Source organism: Physcomitrium patens, chromosome 23, assembly GCF_059467195.1.
Source record: "Physcomitrium patens ecotype Gransden chromosome 23, ASM5946719v1, whole genome shotgun sequence".
Taxonomy (NCBI): domain Eukaryota; kingdom Viridiplantae; phylum Streptophyta; class Bryopsida; order Funariales; family Funariaceae; genus Physcomitrium; species Physcomitrium patens.
In genome coordinates this window covers 9,150,103-9,170,973 of record NC_143432.1, presented here as the reverse complement: position 1 = coordinate 9,170,973, position 20,871 = coordinate 9,150,103, and the positions used below count along the sequence as shown (strand labels likewise).

The following is a 20,871-nucleotide window of genomic DNA, read 5'->3' as shown; positions in this document are numbered from 1 at the left end:
ACGAACCCTCGAACACCGGAGACTGTCTCCGGTCTGGGCAAGTTCATGATATGCTGCACTTTGTCAGGATCTGTAGCATTACCACGACTGGAAACAATATGGCCCAATAATTTTCTGGACGGAACACCAAATTGGCACTTCTCCGAATTCAACGATATTCCAAATTTGGCACACTGAGCCAAACATTTGCCTAAACAATGAAGATGATCTTGTTTGGTACTGAATGTACAAAAGTCATCTAAAAAGATCTCCATAAACAGTCGGAGATAATCTTGAAAAGCCTGAGTCATCACGCGTTGGAACGTGGCTGGGGCGTTACATAACCCGAAAGGCATCACGCGATAAGCAAATGTGCCCCAATCCGTAGTAAAGGTTGTCTTGAGCTGGTCTTCTTTTGCAATTTGAACTTGATTATACCCGGAGAAACCATCGAGAAACGAATAGCATTCGTGACCGGCGACGGCGTCCAATATACTATCCGTGAATGGTAACGGAAAGTAATCTTTCTTGGTGGCTGCATTAAGTTTTCGGAAATCTTGACAAATTCGGATTTTTCCGTTCTTTTTCGGCACCATCACAATTGGAGAAACCCACTCACTATTCGGTACCGGGTAAATGAAACCCACCGCAAGAAGCTTGTCCAATTCTTCCTTCACCATAAGGGAATATTTAGGATTAAGGCGATGTTGCCTCTGGCGTACCGGTTTAGCGTTTTCTTCCAATATGATACGATGTTCACAGACATCAGCGGGGATACCTTGTAGATCATTATAAGTCCAAGCAAAAGCGGATTTATGATGTAAGAAAAAGTCTGTCCAACAGGTCAACTCTTGTTCCTTAATACCTTCGTAGACCTTAATTAGCCGAGGTTCGGCCGTGGTCGCTAAGTTAATAGTTTGACATACAGGGTCAGCAACAATACTCTGTTTCAATTCCCGCAGTGATTTAAAGTTACTCGGTATGTCCGACATATGCGAAGTAACGAATCCCGTCTCGAGGGCACTAACATGGTGCACATCGTACCCAGGTTTCCAGTCAATACTTACATAAGCAGAGTTTTCCGAATCCTTCGGGTATATCAAGTACTCCCCCGGACCTCCACATTGGTACACCACCTCAGGGTGCTGTGCTGCCTCCACATTGGCCTCCGTACTCGGTACTTCTGTGTCATCATCGGAGCTAAGCCCTTCGTCCGACGTCAATTCAGATACTGGCAACTGAGACTCCCCGTGATAGCATACTGGGTACATTTGTAATACCATTTTATCTACGCCCTTACCAATTGTCAAAGTACCTCGACCCCAATCGTTCTTGGCCTTCGCTTGATACAGCCAGGGTCGTCCCAATAAAATAGGGTACGATAAAGTCGAACGTTGTAAGCGAAAGACAATGTAGTCAATTTCATAGGCAATACCTGCAATTATAGTTTGAACACTCCGTAAAATACCCATTGGCTTAACTCGGCTATGATCTGCCATCCGTAATACCAATGTCGTGGGGACTAATTGTTCCAGACCTAAAGCATCCATTGTATCAGCGTTCATTAAATTGACGCTGGAACCTCCATCTACCTGGACGCCAGAGATCCAAACACCATCAATCGAAACATCAATGGTTGGTGCACCTGGATCAGGGTTCAAACTAACTTCACAAACTTCCATATTACGATGCCGATGTCTTGTTAGGGATGAATTCAAGGTGGAACGACACTCTGGTGCGACTGCTAGAAGTTGCTTCATAGAGATTGAAGGCCGAATAGCGTCCAAATCCTTTAAAATGTCATAGGGTTCCATATTTAGGGTAATTCCCAATGCCCTCTTCCGTTTCATGGGTTTGAGCTTAACTCCGTGAGGTAATTTATTCTGCCGCCCTGGACTTGGAATTGGAACAGCAGATTGAGCTTCCTTGGGACTTCCTTTCCCAAGGGGATCTTTCAACGGGTATGATGCTTCTTGGAACTGCGGTGGGAACAGACCGGTTCGAGACGGAACTGAAGACTCCGTAATTGGGACCTCATTGGGCTTCGCAACCAAATCAGGGCTCAAGACTTTCCCAGTTTCCGGGCCTGAATGGGATTGGTCCGTAATTGGGTGTGATTGGCCCTTCGCTTTAGGATCTTCCAAATGTTTAATTGGGCCTTTCCCTTTTTGCTGGCTCCTAGTAAGAACGGTATGGACACATTCCACCCGATTTACTGGAGAGTCTTGAGGTCCTCGATTTATTCCCTCCATTTTTCCTGGACTCTGGATCTGCTGATCCCGATTATTGAAATTGAATGGAGCATTACATTGCTGATACGTATGCCCTGACTGCTTGCAATTCCCACAAACTGGGGCATAATCGTCACTGGCTCTTGGATTGGGACATTCATTGGCATAATGACCAATCTGTCTACAACGGAAACAACGCAATGGCCTTTTTGCACCCCCATCAGGCATATTGGGTGTCTCCACCGGTATATACCTACTAGGTTTGTTCCATGTAGGTTGAGAAAACGATCCTGGTTGTCCCGGTTGTACTTGGTTCAATGGCATCGATGGAGCATATGGCTGATACCCATGCTGCTCCTTACCATAGCTCCGAGGATTTGATACAAACCCCTCACTATAAGTGGAATTCTGAAAATGATTGACTGCTCGATTTTGTCGGTTAGATCGATTTCCATGCCATCCAAACGTATTTCCTGTTTGAACTTGATTGACATCCCATGGAGTTGGTGGAATCATGGTCGGATTACTGAATTGTTGTTGTCTTTGCAAATTCCAACAATTAGCGGTTAAGTGCTTGCCTCCACAAAATGTACATTTACCCAACACTTGTGAAGGTGACGGGCATTCCGTTACCAAATGACCGTGGCCCTGACAATTACTGCACCATACATTGGTCCTAGTATTGGTTGGCTTTTGCCTCTTCTCCTTATCTTTGGCCATATTAACGGCCATTTCCTCCATTTTCTTCGTCAAGTTCAATAACAAGGCTTCATTGGAATCTTTTGAAGCTGATATTATTTGTTTTTCCGCCAAAGTTGACTCGTGTGTTTGATATGGAAAATATGGGGCATACGCTGTTGTTACTTGCGGTGGTAAAGCTTGCAATGGGGTAACATTAACTGGCCCCTGAGTATTGGCACTTGACTGGGCAACTGTTTCGATCATCTGTGGATAACTACCCACTGATCCGTTCAAAGCCGGATATTGATAATTGCTTTGAACTGGTATCATCGTGGCACACGCAGTTAAAAACTGATCATAATGGCATTCCTCTCAAACCTTGGCTCTATCAAGGGATGCAGATATCGTAACTGGTTGAGCTTCTTTTACAAACATTTTTAGCTCTGGTGGGTGCAAACCATTTATTAATATAGATAATATAAATGCCTCCGGCATTTGGTGGTTCGGCCACTTACTAAGTATATCAGCCACTCGGCCATAGAACGATTCCACCGCCTCTCCTAGGATCATTTTGCTGTTCATTAACCTTCCTCGAAGACGGTCTTCAAAACCAATTGGTCGGAAACGGGTCAAAAATGCATTCTTCAATGCTTCCCAGTTCGAAAATTGACCAACTGGTTGACGGTTATACCATTCAAACGCCGTATCCTTTAAGGTTGCTGGCAACCATCGTAACCAAATATCCTCGGTTCTCCCATTATTGGCGACACATGCTGTCAAAAACTGCGACAAATGTTGATCTGGATCCGCACCCGGAAAACCCCTAAAGGTAGGTAATGGAGCCACGCTAGTTGTGCGATCACTCACAGTACCCATTTGTACTGCTATGGGAACCGCTGGACCTCCCGTCGTCATTGAATTTGACAATGTGACACTTAATCGTTTGTTAATATAGTCTGCGTCTCTCCTAAATATATTTTCCGAACTTTCCACCCTACTCAATTTGCTATTATTATTCTTGAACAAGTTTATTGGTTGAATAGGAGGTGAGAATGACGGATTTTGAAACACACTGAATTGGCCCTTATTGACCAATAATTTATGCCACTCTATGGAACCAGTTTTGACGGAATCGGCAGTTTCCGCTATTGGAAATGTACCCAATGGAGTACCCAACTCTTCTGTGATTCCCCCACTCTCAGTTAACGGTCTCAGAAGAAACCCTGGCCTATTGATCAAATTTTCAGCAAGTGCTCTTGGCAATTTCTCTAACGGTATATACTTCTGAAATATTAGATGTCGATTAGCTTCTGGGTATGCTCGAATATGACGACAGGCATGCAACCATGGCTTAATCCAGCTTTGTCTATGATTCCTTTTTAACTTTTTTTGTTGCTCGTTTCGCAACAAATTTCTTGCTTGCGATCTCTCTATTCTTTCTCTTGACTGCCGTATTTTCTTTACTGTTAAGTTCTCATTCTTAATAACCATACTCTTTCATTATATTCTTCTGCGACTGCTACCTATTTCCCATCTACTTCAACCGGCAGTTAAAACCTAACACTCCATGCTATTATCAATTTCCCCGGCAGCGGCGCCAAAATGTGATTGTCGTTTTACTTACTCTAACTTATCTAATCAGAGTAAACCTGTATAGGGGAATTCGAACACAGGGAAAGAATACCGCATGAGCTTACACGTTAGGGTCACACAATTAACTGTATTCCGCACTACTTAAAACATCCAGGAAACACTACAATGCTTTCCACTTCCTAATAATACTCCACCATCACTGATAACAAACAACATGTAATCCCGCACTATCCTAAATGACAGGACATAATCATACTATAATCCAAATTCTGGAGTTCTTCACCATTAACTGCCTTCACATTACAGTGTTTCACACAAACACAGACTCATTCTCTCTGCTGAACTACATTCAGATTTCAGCATTCAATCTCTCTTCTTCTCATTCAATAACATATAATTCCATTCACACTTTCATTCCATGATTCACTTCACAATATTCAGAAACTCTCAATACTCTTATTTCAAAGAACATAACAACAAAAGAAAAGAGGTAGCACCAAGCTTACCCCGGCTCACACTATCACAGTAATGGCCCCTACTTCCTCTCTCCCATCCTCCTTATGCTACCACGAGATACCAACTGCTACATCTCTAATGAAAACTGCTTTTCCTAACTATTCATCCATTTTACCTACTGAACTACCTTTTCAACAGTCATCTATCCCTGTTTACACTATGAACTAAGTATCTACAATTCAACAAATAACTACTTATTCTACAATGGCACATTTTGTACTATGTAAAAAAGTTATCACAAAAGAACAAACAACCAATCTTTTCCTTGACAATATCTATTGCTATCATAGATTGCCTAAAAATATTACATTGAGTAGAAAATTTAGTTTATATTAAGATTTTAGAAAATATTTTTTAAGATTCTAAAAGTAGATATAAAATTACATTCAACTTTCCATCTTCAAACTGATAGACAAATAGAACATGTAAATCAAATTTTGAAGAAGTATTTGAGGTATACCATCAAGTACCAATAAGATGATTGGTCAATTCTTTTTTCATTGCCAAAGTTTGCTTATAATAGTATGATGCACTCTTCTATACAATAAATATCTTTTTTTATTAATTATGGTTATTATCTATAACTTGATGCTTTTGACTTTTCAAAAGTTGATAATCTTGTGGCATAAGATTTCACAAATCATTTATCTGAGCTATATATAACAATAAAGGTGCAACTAAAAGAGGCTCAAGGACAACAAAAAAAAAAATGCAAATGCTTATTATAAAGAACAACTTCATTTCCATGTTATTGATAAAATATGGTTACTTTGTCATTATATTAAAATTATTTGTATTTATAATAAGTTAGATTATTGTAGACTTAGACCATTTCCTATTTGTGAATAAATAAATCTAATTTCTTATTGATTATATCTACTGGAGTCTATGAAAATCCATATTATATTTCACATGTCTCTTTTAGAGCCATATAAGATAGTAAATATCTTGGAGAGAAGATAAATACCACCGCCTCCTATAGAAATGGATAATAATAAAAAATTTGAAGTGAAAGAAGTCTTAGATTTATGTCAATGCTAACATAAGTTATAATATCTTATTTATTAGCATAGATATAATATTAGCAAATGCATATGGAAGCTAATAAAAAATCTTATAAATGCAGTAGAGAAAATCAAAGCTTTTCATCAATAACATCTATCAAAAATAAAATAAATGATAGCAAAAGTTTTTTATAAAAGAAACATAATTTTAAAAAAATTATATTCTACCTTCTATATTTGTTTGTAATTTCTTTATAATTATGGCATTAAGAAGATGGAGAATCAATAGCTAAGAAATTAAACTCAAGAACCATAATTTACTAGCTTATTAGATAAGAAATTGTAATTATTGTAGCATTCAAGATAATATAATAGAAATAAAGTTCTTTAAGAATGACATATTTTTCTTTGAATAGATGGCAAGATACAATGCATTTGATATCATGCCCTAAGAAGAGACTTTCAATGATTGATGATTTTATTAGAGATAGGAATAACTCTTGATGGTATTATAAATTTTTTATTTGAAAAAAGTTACAAAGGTTTCAACAATGATCAAATAACATGGTGGTCTTCTCTTTCTAGAATGGAACATTATCGATGGCTGAGAGGATCTATCAACTACCTTCAAAGGGAATAAAGATCAATATATGTTACAAATATAATTTGCTACATCTTAGACTTCTTCAATATGTGATTACTATTCCTTGTCAAACTTATCCTTGGAAGGGAGATAATGTCATGGATATTTATCTATTGTAATTGTTACCTAAGTAATATGAATAAGTAGAAGTAGATAAAAGTAGATTAATTTCATAATACCTTCTAGAATAGCTTCTTAAAAACTTTTTAGATATTGTTTTGACTCTACATAAGTTTGTAGTTAATTGATAGGTTAGAAACTTGGTCAAAAAACTAACCACATGCTACATGTATTAGGAGATTGTGAAACAAGCTAATTCTGTGGTGCCTATATAAAAAACTTACTTTACAAGTTAAGATACATTGTTATGGAGAGAGAGATTGCTTTGAAAAAATATTGAGCTTCTAATTGCTATTAATTGCTCTATTATTTTCTAGCTATATAACACTTCATAAATACAATTCTCTTTGTAAACTCACTTGTCTTCATAATATCAATTTTTCTTTCAATAAACATTCATAAAATAAAAATACAATAGACCAAAATTTCCTTGGAGAGTCCTTATATTTTTCTTTTAAGAGGATTGTCATCCCTTTCGAAAATCCTAAATCCTACTCCCTAACTCTAAATCCTAAATCCTACTTCTAAATCCTAAATTCTATTTTTTATTTTTATTTTTATTTACATTTGTATATTTATTATTTTTTAAAAAAAATAAGTTGAAGATTCCAGAGGATTGATGCCATCTCACTTTAAGTCACTACCAACTTATGGCTTCCTCTTTTTTAGGAGAAGTTATGTATCAATCTATTAAAAAGATAAATATATAGAAGACATAGGCATCATACATCATGCTACTATTAAGGGAGATTCCTTGCTCCTACCTATAGGTGTCAAGTCCCTTTATCATCTAACATAATCTCCTAATATAAGCATTAACGGGCCAATTCTTTAGATATCTTTAATAAATTAACTAATGATTTTTAAAAAATATTCTTTTTTTCTCTCCCCTATGTGCCACCATGGAGTTTAGAACTTGAGACCTCCTCGTTGCTACTCAAGCATCTTATCATCCTTCCACCACTATAAGCCTCAAGCCGCCATTTCATGTCTAAAGCATCCATTTTTTTTCCTGTAAGCATATTCCCCAACTTCTTTCCCTTCTTTAAATCTCTATTTCTTACAAATCATAATTTCTTTTTTTATAAAAATTTTTATGCTTATTTATATATCCATTAAAAAAATATCTATCAAATTTTATATAAAATAGATACTCTAATAATTAATTATCTTAGAACTTTTTTTTATATGAATTTAGTGTTTATAACTACAATGCTTTTTGCTAATAGGATAATTTTTTAAAACTCGATAATAATTAACTAATTAAAAACTTAGAAATAATATATTTCATAATTCTTATCTAGTTTTATATATTGTGTACAAATATGACACAACAATATATCATACAAAGTCAACACATTTTTGGAGGTCCTATAGAACGTCATTACATAGATCCTAAGTAGATAGTATATATAGAGGCAAGAGTGAAGCCTTCTTCACTCTTGTCAATTCGTTTCTTACTTTCTAGTCTAGTTTCAAGAATCTCTAGTTTTCTTGTCTTTTGGCAATAGCTATTTTAATTTCTATTTTAATATATATATATATATATATATATATATATATATATATTTTATTTCTATTTTTTCATATTTCTTTGAGAAAGTCTTATTTTTTTATTTTATTTTATTGAATTCTTATCTTTAACATTAATTGCTAGAAAGTTGTAACAAGATTAAAGAATATGTAATCATATATTATCTTTTGGAATATATAATCATCTTTCAAAATAAAACAAATTATTCTTGAATTTAAACTTAAAAGTATTATGAAACTTAAAATAATTATTTTAATATCATAAATAAGATGATCAGAGGACATACTCGATTGAACTTGCTTAAAAAAAGTTAAATCAACAATCAATGTTGATTTCATTGCTTGAAGATGAAAATGCTCTAACTTCAAGAAGATTGTTTTTTATTGATCAAAAGATGCATTTGTTTCTTTTAGTATAAGATAAGAAAAACATCTAGAAAAGACATTTAATAAAGCTTGTTATTTTTTAAGTTAATAAGTGAACTTAAAATCAAATCTTAATAAAAACACGCTCAAATAGGCTTGGCAATAATTCAAAATACATGTTTACATGAAATACTTGAGATTCTTATGATTTATATATATAATAACTAGATTAGAAGCATCTTCTAGATAATGGCGCCATTCTTGAAATGAATCTATAATTATAAGAAGTTCTTTATTATAAATCTTATAGTTAATCTTAATTACTAAAAATTTCTTAGAATAAAACGCTATTAGATGGAGCTTGTCATCTACTTCCATTTGTGACAAAATTATATCTATAATAAGATTTAATATATCTATTTTTATAAAAAATATCTAAAAAAAGCTAATATAATATAATATTAGTATAAAAATAAATAATATCTTCAAGGCTTCAAAAGATGCTTCAACTTCTCTATTTCACTCAAGTTTGCCTTTAGATGTCAAGTGTGTAAGAAGAGCCACAATTTAAAAAAAGCTTTTGATGAAGATCTAGTAATAATTGGCAAATCGTAAAAAATATTATACATCTTTGACTATTTTTGGGATCTTCCAATGTATAATAGTTTAGATTTTTTTAGGATCTATCATAAGGTCATCATTTAAAATAATACATCGTAAAAAGTCAATATGAGTAGTATAAAGTACATACTTTTTTATCTTGGCATATAATCTTGCATCTCTTAGTTATTGTAACATACAACAAATATGAAGTTTATATTATTCTATGTTCTTAAAATAGATTAAGATGTCCAAATAATAGATAACAAGGTTATGAAGAAATTCACACAAGACATCATTTATTAGATATTGAAAAGTAGATGATGCATTCATTGATCCAAACAACATGATATTATATTCAAAATGTCCATATTTGATTCAAAACACAATATTCCATTCATTTCCTACTATAATACATATTAAGATGTATGCTCTTTGTAGATCCATCTTTGTATAAATCTTTACTTAATGCAATTGATCAAGAAGTTCTAAAATCAAAGATAGAGGATACTTATCCTTCATGGTGATCTTATTGAGTCTTTGATAGTCTACACACATCCGTAAAGATCTATCTTTTATTTTTTCACAAATAAGATAGGAACCCTTGTTGGAAATTTAAAATGGTATATGAAGTTTTTAGTCAAGTTTTTGTCAATATATTCTTTGAATATAGCTAACTTGTTTTATAATAGGCTATACATTGGTATAAATAGTGGTTGAACTTCTTCTTGAAGATCAATGGAACAAGCATAAGGATAATACTTTGAAAGCCTATCTACATTTTTTTTTCAAAAATATCTTAATAATCTTCATATTGGCTTGAAATGCCACTTGAAGTCTTTTTTCCATCAAAAATAGGTTTGACATATATAATAAAAGTTGATCCTTCTTTGCAACATGCATGAAAGTTCTTGTACCTATCAATAAGAGTTTGGACATATTTGACTTATGAATTTCTATCTGATTAGAAAATACTGGATTAAATCACAAGTAAAATTAAGATTATGAAAAATCTAGTCTATTTAAGGATTATACTTCTCTAGCTACAATAATCCTAAAATAATTGGATTAGAAGAAGATCTAATTATATTAAATATTATTAACTTATTATGACCATTAATTGTTACATCTAAAAGAACAATTTCATGGATAATATCTTCAAAATTCAATAAATAATTATCTATTATTTTTATATGCATGGATTTGATTTTTTGAATTAAAAATATATCTTTTTTTACAAAGTCTTTGTTTATAAAATAGGTTAAGGCTCCTAAATCTAAGAAAAATATTTTGTAATTTCTTGGTCTTAAATAATTTTCTATTATAAATCAGATAAAGGATCTTAGAAGAAAATAGAACCTTTATTAGATATTACATAAGATTCCAATTAAAATTGAAGAAATTGATTTTTTGACATGCTGTTTTTTTTGGCAATCATGCTCCTCATTCTATAATTGAATTATTTTTTGGACAATATTGAATAGTGTGCTTAGGTTCTTTACAATATAAATACAAATCTTTTTGATGGCATTGAGTTTCTTCTTGTTCAATAGGAGGTTTAAAACATATTGTATCAATTTGCATAAGTTTCAATTTTCTAAATAAGCTTTTATGAATTTAGAAGCTGTAGCTCTGACTTGAGTTGACTTGTATCTCTTCAACCAAATCTTTGTTTTTGGCATCTTTCAAAGAGTCAATTGTCATATGCAATGGCTTAAGCAATAAATTGCTCTAATGAATCTGCTCATGGCATCATCAATAGTAATATGCAATGGCTTAAGCAATAAATTGCTCTAATGAATCTGCTCATGGCATCATCAATAGTAAGTCTTTGACATTGTCTTTTAGTCTATACCAAAATTGATTATTGAAAGTTTTATTGTTTCAATCTACAATGTAAGCAAGGTTTTGAAATTCAATAGCATATGTAGTGACTAAACGTGATCTTTATTATAAAGATATAAGTTTGGTCTCTATTATCTTTTTTCAATCACTTTCTCCAAATGTGGCTATAAGAATTTCCAAGAATGAATTTAAGTTGTAGAATTTTTGTAAATCCTTTTCCATCAAAAGTATAAACTAAAAAAGGGCACTTCCAAATAAAAGTGTATCCATGAATCTTACTTGAATAAATCCATTGAAATACTAGGATACAATTTCAATTAGAGCTTTATTTATTATAGAAATCCTTAAAACTTTGATCTTGTTCTATCAAATTTCACTAGCATATTTATCATTATTTTTCTCATATTTATAGTAGTAAGACTTTTCAAATTCAATTGTGAACTTGATTTATTTGCTTCTTAATTGCACAACTTCTTGGCATAGACTTTAAACTTTATTGTTGAATTCTTATACAAATGTAGGAATACTACATTTATGATTAATATTAGAGATACGTGAGATTTTTATCCTAAGAGTATTGATAAGGTCATAAAGATCCACAATAGTTGCAAATCTATTCTTACTTCTACTAAGAGTAGTATCTATAAATTTTCCTTCTATAGACAACTTAAATAAAGACAAAAGTCAAATTAGAGGAGGATAATCTACAATCTCTAATTTAAAATGAAAATTTCTACAAAGAGGAATAATCCACTCTCTTTAAAAAAAATATCAGTGTTAAAAAAACTAAATGTTAGTTCAAAGGTGGATAGTCCACAGTCTTTGAAATGTAACAATAGAAGTCAAATAATCTACTCACTTCTAAAATCAAAGTAAGAACAATGAGTTAGCACTCTTATCAAATTGTCAAAGATATGAATCTCAACGAATTAAAAAATCAATATATTCTTATGTCACTCAAAAAGATTAAAAAGACATTCAATTGTGATATAGCATTAGATTAGAATAGCTATTATCAAAGAAAAGAAGAATAGAAAGTCTTGAAAAAAGACTAAGGACTAAAAAGGCATTGATAAGAGTAAAGAAGACTTTATTCTTGCTTTCATATATACTATCTAATTAGAAGCTATATGGCAATATTTTATAAGACCTCTAAGAGATGTGTAACTTATAAGATATGTGTCTAACTTATAAGATAAGTTTCTTATATGTACACCATGTGGTTAGCTTATTTTACAAGCTGTTAGCACATGCAATGTATAACTAACTTATTGGCCAAGTTTTTAATCTACTAATCAACTATAAACATGTCTGAAGTCATATATGCATCTATGAAGCTTTTGAGAAGCTTTATCATAAAATAATATCAAATCTATCTATATTTATCTTCTATATAATACTTCTTATCTATGTAAATATATATGTTTGTAATATTACCTTCCTCTTTCACTATTTTTTATCTTTAGATCAATGTGTTACTAAAAATGCAAGCGTTTTCAGCCTACTTTAGTTTCCAACCTAGTAGTTTGATACACATGTATTCTATTAATTTTGAACTTCAATTCCTTATATTTGTAATATTGCAATGCATAATAATATACAAATAAACAAAAGAGGGTCATCTTATTGTATGAATCTAAGTGTCTTTCTTCGATGCAACTCAAACAAAAGAGTACTTTATTTTTTACCTAGGCAATAGCCTACAACAAATACTAATGTCGCTTTGCAGAACAAATATATTGTCTATCATCTTTTGACAATACTTAGCACATCCAAGAAGTCACCTTACAAATAAGAGTATTCATCACCCCTATGAGGCAAATGTTATTTGGTTATATATCTAGTAGTAAGTTGGAAGTAGAAAATAATCCTAGTCTTTGGTTAAATGTATTGAAGCTATGAGAAAAGACACAAGGTTTGTAGGTAGAAGTCAATAAAATTGATACAAAGACTTTGTATTTGTTATTATAAGAGCATGCATCATTCAATACAAGATTAAAATGCTCCAAAATAGTTGCTTACTCAATGTTTGAATGTGGTGTTGATTTTGTTCAAGTTGAAGTAGTAGAGGGATGTAGGCGATTGTACACAACGATAGAAATATATTTGAAAAGTAAGTAAATACTTGAAGTGGAATGAAAGCAATTGAAAGTGGTGTGGATACATGATCATGGAGGTGGATAGTCTAGAGGATCCTAAATGCATTAGTGGGGCAAGTGACTCTTAAATTTCCTTATGGAGGTTGTATAGGCCATGATTTGTGGCAATGAGGGCTTGGGTTTAAGTAGTCCTAACTACCAACTAATAACATGGAAAATAGCTGCAAACTAGGGGGGCATTTTTGTGAGTAACCAAGTTTAAGTTGAGTGCACAACACTACAACATGCTTGAATGCCCTTGCATTGCTAGATAACCAAGCTTCAAAGTCCAACTTTTAGTAAGACATGACATTTGATTGCAAGAGATACATAATCTAAATGTCTGAGTTTGAGCAACACAACACCTTGGATGCTGTTGAGTTGGGAGAAGCTGAGGGGCAGATTGGCCATCTTTCACATACACAGGTCTTCATTTTTCACATTCAATGGTTACAAAATATCAAAATAAAAAGAATGAAGGAAAGAGAAAGGATAAACGAGGTGAAGGGATCAGCAGGAAGTCTCAAAAAAAATAAAAAAATAAAGTAAAGTCATAATGGCTGTTTAAATTCGCAAAGCTAATTCTTAAACTTTGGGCAGCACCTAGAGAACACAAGGCATTTTGGCTCGCATCTTCAACTTGCGGGAATAGGTATCATTCCGTAATTCTTACAGAACAGGATTACTTTGATCAAACAGTTGAGGGTTTGAGGTCATCACAGATTCATGTCGGAGAGATTATTGTGTCAACTTTGATGCAGCAAAAATCAGCTTCTGCATCTCGAATTAACAAGGATTATTGAAACTAAATAATTTCAATGAAAGACTCGTCTACTCTTGGGGAAGTAGCCTAGGATCGCCCACAGCATCATCTGTAACAGTACCTAGCAGACCCACTTGCAGACCTAATAAGCTCACTAACCTCCTCGCCTTTGTTTCAGCCCCCACAGAAATAAGACACTCTAACAATGTCCTCACTAATTTACAATCCTCCACTTCGTCAGCTGCCATTTTTGCGCATATAAATTGCTCCAGTTCCAACATAGGTAATTTATGCAGAGCCTCTCCAAAAATTGAAGACCATTCTGCTGTGTTGAGAGCCACACCCAGTTCAAGTAAAACATTGAGAAAGTTAAGGGTCAGGTTGTATTGCCTATGCATGGATAGCAATGGTAGAAGCAACCTGTACAAGTCTGCACTTGGAGACTCGTTCGGACGTTGCAAATGCATGACCATGAGGTGAATGAGTCGTTCCTGTTAACACACACAGTTTTGTCACCGTTCCTTGCCAAAAACAGAGAAGTCATAGATAAAATCAAAAAACAAACACCTTGTATGATACCAAGGTTCACTCATAAGGTGAGTTGGTCATACCTGTCCAGCTTTGGTAAGGGGCGATAAGAACCATGCATGGCGTCGGCATTCCAGGTGAAATCCGCGAGTATGAAACTCTTCCAAGACTACTTCAAAATAGTCCCACTCCTTACAGACCACGCAGGCACCTAGCATAGACTCATATGTTTGCTCAGTGGGACTAAGCCTTGATAAATTAGCTTGATAAAATTTGCTTTCCTTGTGTGCGCCTCTCTTCACTAATTCAAACATGTTCTTGGCTTTCTCGAACAGGCAGTGCCGCCCATAAAGGGAAATCATGATGTTATATGTCCCCAAATTTGGAGCGCACACAAATTGTTCCATGTGATCGAATAAAAATATGGCGTCTTGCCAGCGGCCTGATTTCTCACAGGTGTGAATCAGGCCAGTGTATGTTACCACGTCCAGTTTCTTCGTAGGAAGCTTGGCTAGCTTTTCCACCTGCAAGAACCATTTTCCACACATATCCTGTGAGAATAATAGACCGAGCAAGATCCGTGTCACTTTGAACCGAATAATTCAATGTTAGGACTCTCAAAGCTGATTAAACATAAGTATGTGGGTGAAGGCATGTGTCCGCACTTGCACAAGAGCTTCCGATAACCGACCCGCAGTACAAAGAGCTGATGCAAGTGCATAGTACACGCCGGCACATTCAAGGATCCCTCGACGCTCCATATCATCTACCACTTCAATGGCCTGGTCTATCTCTCCAGCTGTACCAAGAGCCTCCACAAGTGCTGCACAATTAAAGCGTTCTACCCTTAAAATCTTGTACTTTGCGTGTGATGAAACGAGTCCATACTACAAGAGATTTTATGTTTTTGAGAAAGTTGAAAATTTTCACATATGCCAGAGGTCTAATACCACACTCTGAATTTCAGATAGATCCAACATGAATTTCTAATCATAGTTATTATTCGAGCGAATTCTTGATTACTACTCACAATTATCATAAGGAAAGCTAGTTCCTCAGACCTTGAGTAACGAGGAGAAGAAATGGCAAATAACTAAAGTTGATAGGACAAACCCTTGAAAGTTGAGGCATTGGGAAGAAAATCTCCTCTCTCCATAAGTTCATAATATCTCCAAACTTTGTCATACTGTCTTGATTTTACCATAACCTACGGCCCAATCATATCCTGTTGTGAGCTTCAAGGTGCCCTGATCCCGGCTTAAGTTGACGGCACACATAAGATCAGAGATTCGTCACGAAAGTAGCCTATTCCATAGAAAACACATTTGCAGCCAGTAGAATAGGTGAACTGGAACATCAGAAAACCCAGTGCACTCATCAACTTTACAAGTAGCAACTGCCGGCAACAAGTGTGTCACAAAACTGTCATGCAATATCTTTGATATTTCAAGAATTGATTCTTACCTCAGTTGCAAGACCATAGGTGGCAGAGTTGGGCTTAATTCGAGAGGATTGTATTTGTCGAAAGACCCATTCCGTCCCTTCCCATTGTCTATGAGGTACACATGCATTTATGACCTGTGTCACCGTGCCCGCTGTCCAGATTTAGGTTTTGCAGTAAAGATCTGCTTCTGCTTTCCTCAAAGTGCGACTTTAAAGAAAACAAAAGGGAGGCTAGAGCAGGTGTTTACGTACAGCATTGTAAACCACAATGTCCGGCTCCAGCCGCCCATTCCAGTTCAACTGTCTGGGTGAGCCCTTAACAGTCTTCTTCACAGGTCCCTCCCTTAGAGATTCAATTAAATCCAGCAACTGCGTAAGATGACCAGCCTGGCCGAGTGTCACAGCAATAGAGTGATAAGCAGCCATATCTGGGTAAGTCGAGTGTTCCTCCTGTAGACACAACATACCCTGTACGTGAATCCTTGATATTATTAAAAACACTACAATCTCCATCATACACGAATGCTTTATTGAGCGAACATCCGAAGATCTTATATCAGTAAAGACACTCGAGCTAAACACGAACTGTGCAATCTACTGATGCTGGAAAGGATGGCCAACGATACTTGCCCATCCTTTGTGCAAGAAGCTGGCAAAGGATAACACTGAGTTGGTGGAACATACGCGCATTGCGTTGAAGACATCCAATGCTTCTGCAGGTCGATGGCACTTTCCGAGTACAGCCAGCAACGTCGTCATAACATGTCTGCCGAAAAAGCAGTTTGGAGGCCAAATCACTCCATGAGATAGCAATACAGAAATTACGGACATGCTCCAGAAAGTACAACATACTGAAGTAACAGTCTACTGACAAACACTGATTATCCAGAAGTCTCTCGGTCAAAACCATCTTGAACTAATATCAAAAGACAAGCATCAAATGTGGCCCTAAAGACTAAATAGGCTAAGGATGAGATATGAACAGTAAATAAATAAAAAGATAAAACGTATGATAAAACTAAATTGCACCTGTTTCGACAGTGTGCGAAATGCTCTCGGTGATGAACCCAATTCACTACTTCCATGGCTCTCCGCCACTCACGACACGCCCCAAGCATTTTTACTAACTCCAACAGACGGGAGTCCGTCCATTTCAAGCGAGCACTATGCATGAGCCGTGAGAGGAAAAATTTCTGCTTCTTGCTGGATCCCACTAACCTGATTTCAAAAAGCTGGCCTCAGAAAATGTGTAGCACATTCATTGTTACTGGTTTACAACACGACGCTAGCGACGTAAAATATTACATGACATCAATCCGCAATAGACTTTCCTTCAAAATTTGCATATGATTGATTTGCATGAAAAATGAAAGTCAGATCTCAGACGTACTCCTTAACCAGCCATTCCAATGACTCTGTCTCATCGACTGGCTTCCTCCAAACTTCAGTAGTCACGTCCTTGTGCAATGCCTCGAGCATACGGTATGTTCTCGGAGTAACATACTCTGAGTTATTATCTAACAAAGTTGACAATGGCTCTCCCTTTCTTCTACTGATGATCTGATGACCGACAGTTCTATCTTTTCGTCTAGGGGTTTTGGGATTAACACGCCAATCCCTCGGACCTTCAAGATTATCCAAAGAGTATCCATCTCCAGATGCATCCTCAGATGCTGCGCCTGCATGTACTTTATCTCTACTGTGCAACGAATTTCTCGCTATCCTGTTTTGAAGCCTAGGGTTTCCTACGGTGGGCCTTTCGATGGGTATACGTTTACTAAAAGAATGATCAATAACATGAAAAGACGATACATCAGAAGACTCTCCTGCTGTTTTGGTACGAAACCTCTCATCCTGCTGACTATTCACAGATGAAGCTTCTCCAGCCCTATGTACACTTCGCGAGAACTCATCAGGCTTAGGCTGCATATGTGTTGTAATAGCCACACCCGTGCTTCCCTCCTTTCTTTGGACCTCCACCCTTCCTTCGTGAATTTTTCGAATACTGCCATCTATCACTTCAGTATCTGCAGTTTCCTTCACAACTAAATTACCGTTGCTATGGAATGCATACGCTAAAAGCCAATCATCTATCCCATCCTTTTCTTCGTTCGAATCCCCTTTTATGCCCTTCCCTGGACTATTCAAATTCTCGCTCACAGGCTCGGCTTTACTACTTTCCAAGCTCCTCTTACTGCTGGGTTTAATGCGACTAACTGCATCCTTAACACATGTCGCAAACTCCTCCTCAAACTTACTCAAAAGCGTGGATTTCCCTTTGACGCCCGACTTCCAGACATCACGCTGGAAACTGCCCCCTTCCTTCTCAATCTTTTCCTTCTCAAGCTTATATTTCTCAAAACTACACAAACCTTTCCTCCTTCGCGGACTCCTCCTGCTCGCTTCCAGCTCCTGCTGCCTCACAATCTCAGCCACTTTCTCCGCCTTCCTCACTCTCCGCTGCTCCTTCCACATCCGCAATTTCATCTTCTGGTGCAATTCTTTCGGTGTGAGCTCCGAGTCAGGCTTCCGTACTAGGTGCTCCCACCTACAGACCGGAAACCCAACATCCACACGACGAGCAGGAATTTTCAAGGACACTTTAATTCCGAAATTGTAAGATCCCCATGAACTCCCGAACGAGAGAGACTGAAGTGACGAGGTTTTCAGTTCCATGGTGACTGAACACGATTCCGTTCACGCAGCGACGACTAGTATTCTCACATGGCTGTGGCTATGGCTGTGGAAATACCGCAGCAGAAATGCAAAGATTGGAATCGAACAGTGAAAAGCAAGTGGTTTAGGGTTGAGGGGTTAGGATGGGGGTGGAACCTAAAATCTATACGTTTCGTGGATTTTAAGTGAGAGTGCCAGCCCTTTATGTTCCTCATTCCTCACCGAAAGCGAATGTGTACGATTATAAACTGAGTCTCAAAGTATGGGAATGTTCACGCATAGATGTATTCGAGACGCATCGCTTCTCCTCACAGTTTACGATTTCTTAACTCGAAACTTTGAAGGACTTCAGTGTGTGTTTTCTCAAGCGAGTGATGACGATGGAGGTTAGTTTCTGCGCGTAACCACTGTAATGGCATGTCTGTGAAGGGCGACATGAATAGTAAAACCCGCGTTTCGGGGTCTTGTATGGTGAAGTTGTAGTTGTGTTTTCGTTCACAATCCTCAGTTGAAGCGTGCAGCATCTCCGACCAGCCATATCTGTAGGTTCTGCAAGTCTTTGCTATTCACTAGATCTCTTTTGGTCGATCGGTTGGTGTCGTTGCTGAGCGAAGTGGATTCGACTGGAATGGGTTCTCAGAATTGCACCGAGATGTTACTTTCTATGATTGAATTCCTTCTTCTATCAATTCGTTGTTATTCAGCTCACAGCTGAGTTGCTTGTGTTGGGTTATTTGGTCGGTGGGCTGTCAGTGGCATTTTGAGGTGTTGATCATGGAATCGTTGCTAGCGTTCTGGAATACTTCAAGGGACAGGATGAGGAAACCGGCGGTTAGAGTAAAATAAGTCGATCTAAATGCCCAAGTTGTAGATTCAAGTTTGAATCTGAACGGGAAAACAGATGGAACATGTTATGAATCTCTACATGCAGCAAAATCCTTCGCAATTACCAAGACAGGCAACAAGCTGCCGGTTGATTAAGGCAAGCATAGGATCTTGGCTAGCTCTACCTGAAGATCTAGACATCCCTTTCCCATGGAACCATAAACCACGCAATTTTGGAAAGATATTCTCAATTGCTCAAGCCAAGGAAGATGTGCAATGCTTCATGGAAACAAGAATCTATCCATTTGGGATAATGCCTTAGTGGTAGCAATTCACTTCCATGCATGAGCACGCTGTAATGCTTTACTTCAGCCATTCTATTGACTGGTTCACAGAAGACCTTAAATTGTCAACCTTGATCTATAGGGCACTACGCATGGTAGTGAAGTAGATAGCACAAGGACGGATGATGTTCCACCGACAGCAGGCTCTCCCAGAGTTCGTCGATTTAGACGAGGACCTTCTCTATTTGGACCCATATCTCGTGTGCACTGAGTTCAACCGTGGCATGAACTAGCATCCAACTAAGCGCAGAGGATGCACGTCGAGAGATCATTTTTTACTGCGTGATTTCGCAATGGACACCCTAATGCTTCGCCGTGAGAAACTCGAAAGTTGAACCACCAATTCAAGTCTTGACCTTTACATATGTTTCGTTTTGCTTACACCACAGAAGGGAAATTATGTGGCTGACTGCTGCAGACGAGTAGATTACAACGTGTGCATATATGGATTGGTCGTATGCAAGTTCTTTCCATTCCATCGACAAATGTATGTGCCTTTGGGAGGATTTATGGAGGACACTAACCTTAATCTGGAAACGGACCCAGTGATCATTATTGACACAAATTTTATATCGGGCGGTTTCAGAGTCTTAGTTGCATCCACGTCCTTTCTTGCCGACCATCAATAATCATTACTTGGGATCTCTGTCCACTGGACAATCCTCACAAGTGCCGTCTAGTACATGTCACTAGTGTTCGTCTCTCCTAGAAGCAAGTGAACGCTAAGAAATAACTGTAGTTTTTTAATAAAAAATCGAAAATAGATTTGGTCGGCATCGTCGATCACATGGACAATGCAATCCTGTCAAAGGGTCCAATTGCTCACGTTCATAGGATTGATGATTGTGACCCAATTATTGTTACATCTAGACACCAAGACGTATTGAACTCTGCCAATAAACAGGCCGAGCACTTGAAGGTTTGATGTTGAACTTGATGAGTATGGCCTGTCCTTCAAACGGCGTTCGTTCTGTAGCAACACCGTGTTAGCGACTTGGTTAATTAGAGGATTGAAAGGAGGATGTATGCGGCGATCACCCGTT

At 36.5% G+C, this 20,871-nt stretch overlaps 1 protein-coding gene and 1 long non-coding RNA gene across 2 annotated transcripts; one reads left to right on the top strand and one right to left on the bottom strand.

Moving 5' to 3' along the window:
- Positions 1-13,987: 13,987 nt before the first annotated feature.
- On the bottom strand, positions 13,988-18,822 carry LOC112276119 (uncharacterized). Its single transcript, XM_024507158.3, has 9 exons — positions 17,374-18,822; positions 17,013-17,201; positions 16,668-16,749; positions 16,236-16,433; positions 16,005-16,118; positions 15,654-15,747; positions 15,206-15,363; positions 14,624-15,064; positions 13,988-14,503 (listed from the first exon to the last, which is right to left on the bottom strand). The coding sequence occupies exons 1-9, from the start codon at positions 18,657-18,659 to the stop codon at positions 14,081-14,083; spliced, it is 2,985 nt and encodes a 994-aa protein (XP_024362926.1). The 5' UTR covers positions 18,660-18,822; the 3' UTR covers positions 13,988-14,080.
- Positions 18,823-18,907: 85 nt separating this feature from the next.
- On the top strand, positions 18,908-19,881 carry LOC149986517 (uncharacterized). The gene is made up of 2 exons (XR_016500276.1): positions 18,908-19,045; positions 19,413-19,881. It is a non-coding gene; the product is annotated as an uncharacterized LOC149986517 (long non-coding RNA).
- Positions 19,882-20,871: the final 990 nt, after the last annotated feature.

What these genes read in the sequence shown, in the direction of transcription:
- LOC112276119 (XM_024507158.3), bottom strand. Translation starts at nt 18,659, where the DNA reads ATGGAACTGAAAACCTCGTCACTTCAGTCTCTCTCGTTCGGGAGTTCA. An exon ending in TTCGCACACTGTCGAAACAG is followed by an intron (nt 16,750 to 17,012) that starts GTGCAATTTAGT and finishes CTTTTTCGGCAG; the next exon opens with ACATGTTATGACGACGTTGC. An exon ending in CAATGCCTCAACTTTCAAGG is followed by an intron (nt 15,364 to 15,653) that starts GTTTGTCCTATC and finishes TTAATTGTGCAG; the next exon opens with CACTTGTGGAGGCTCTTGGT.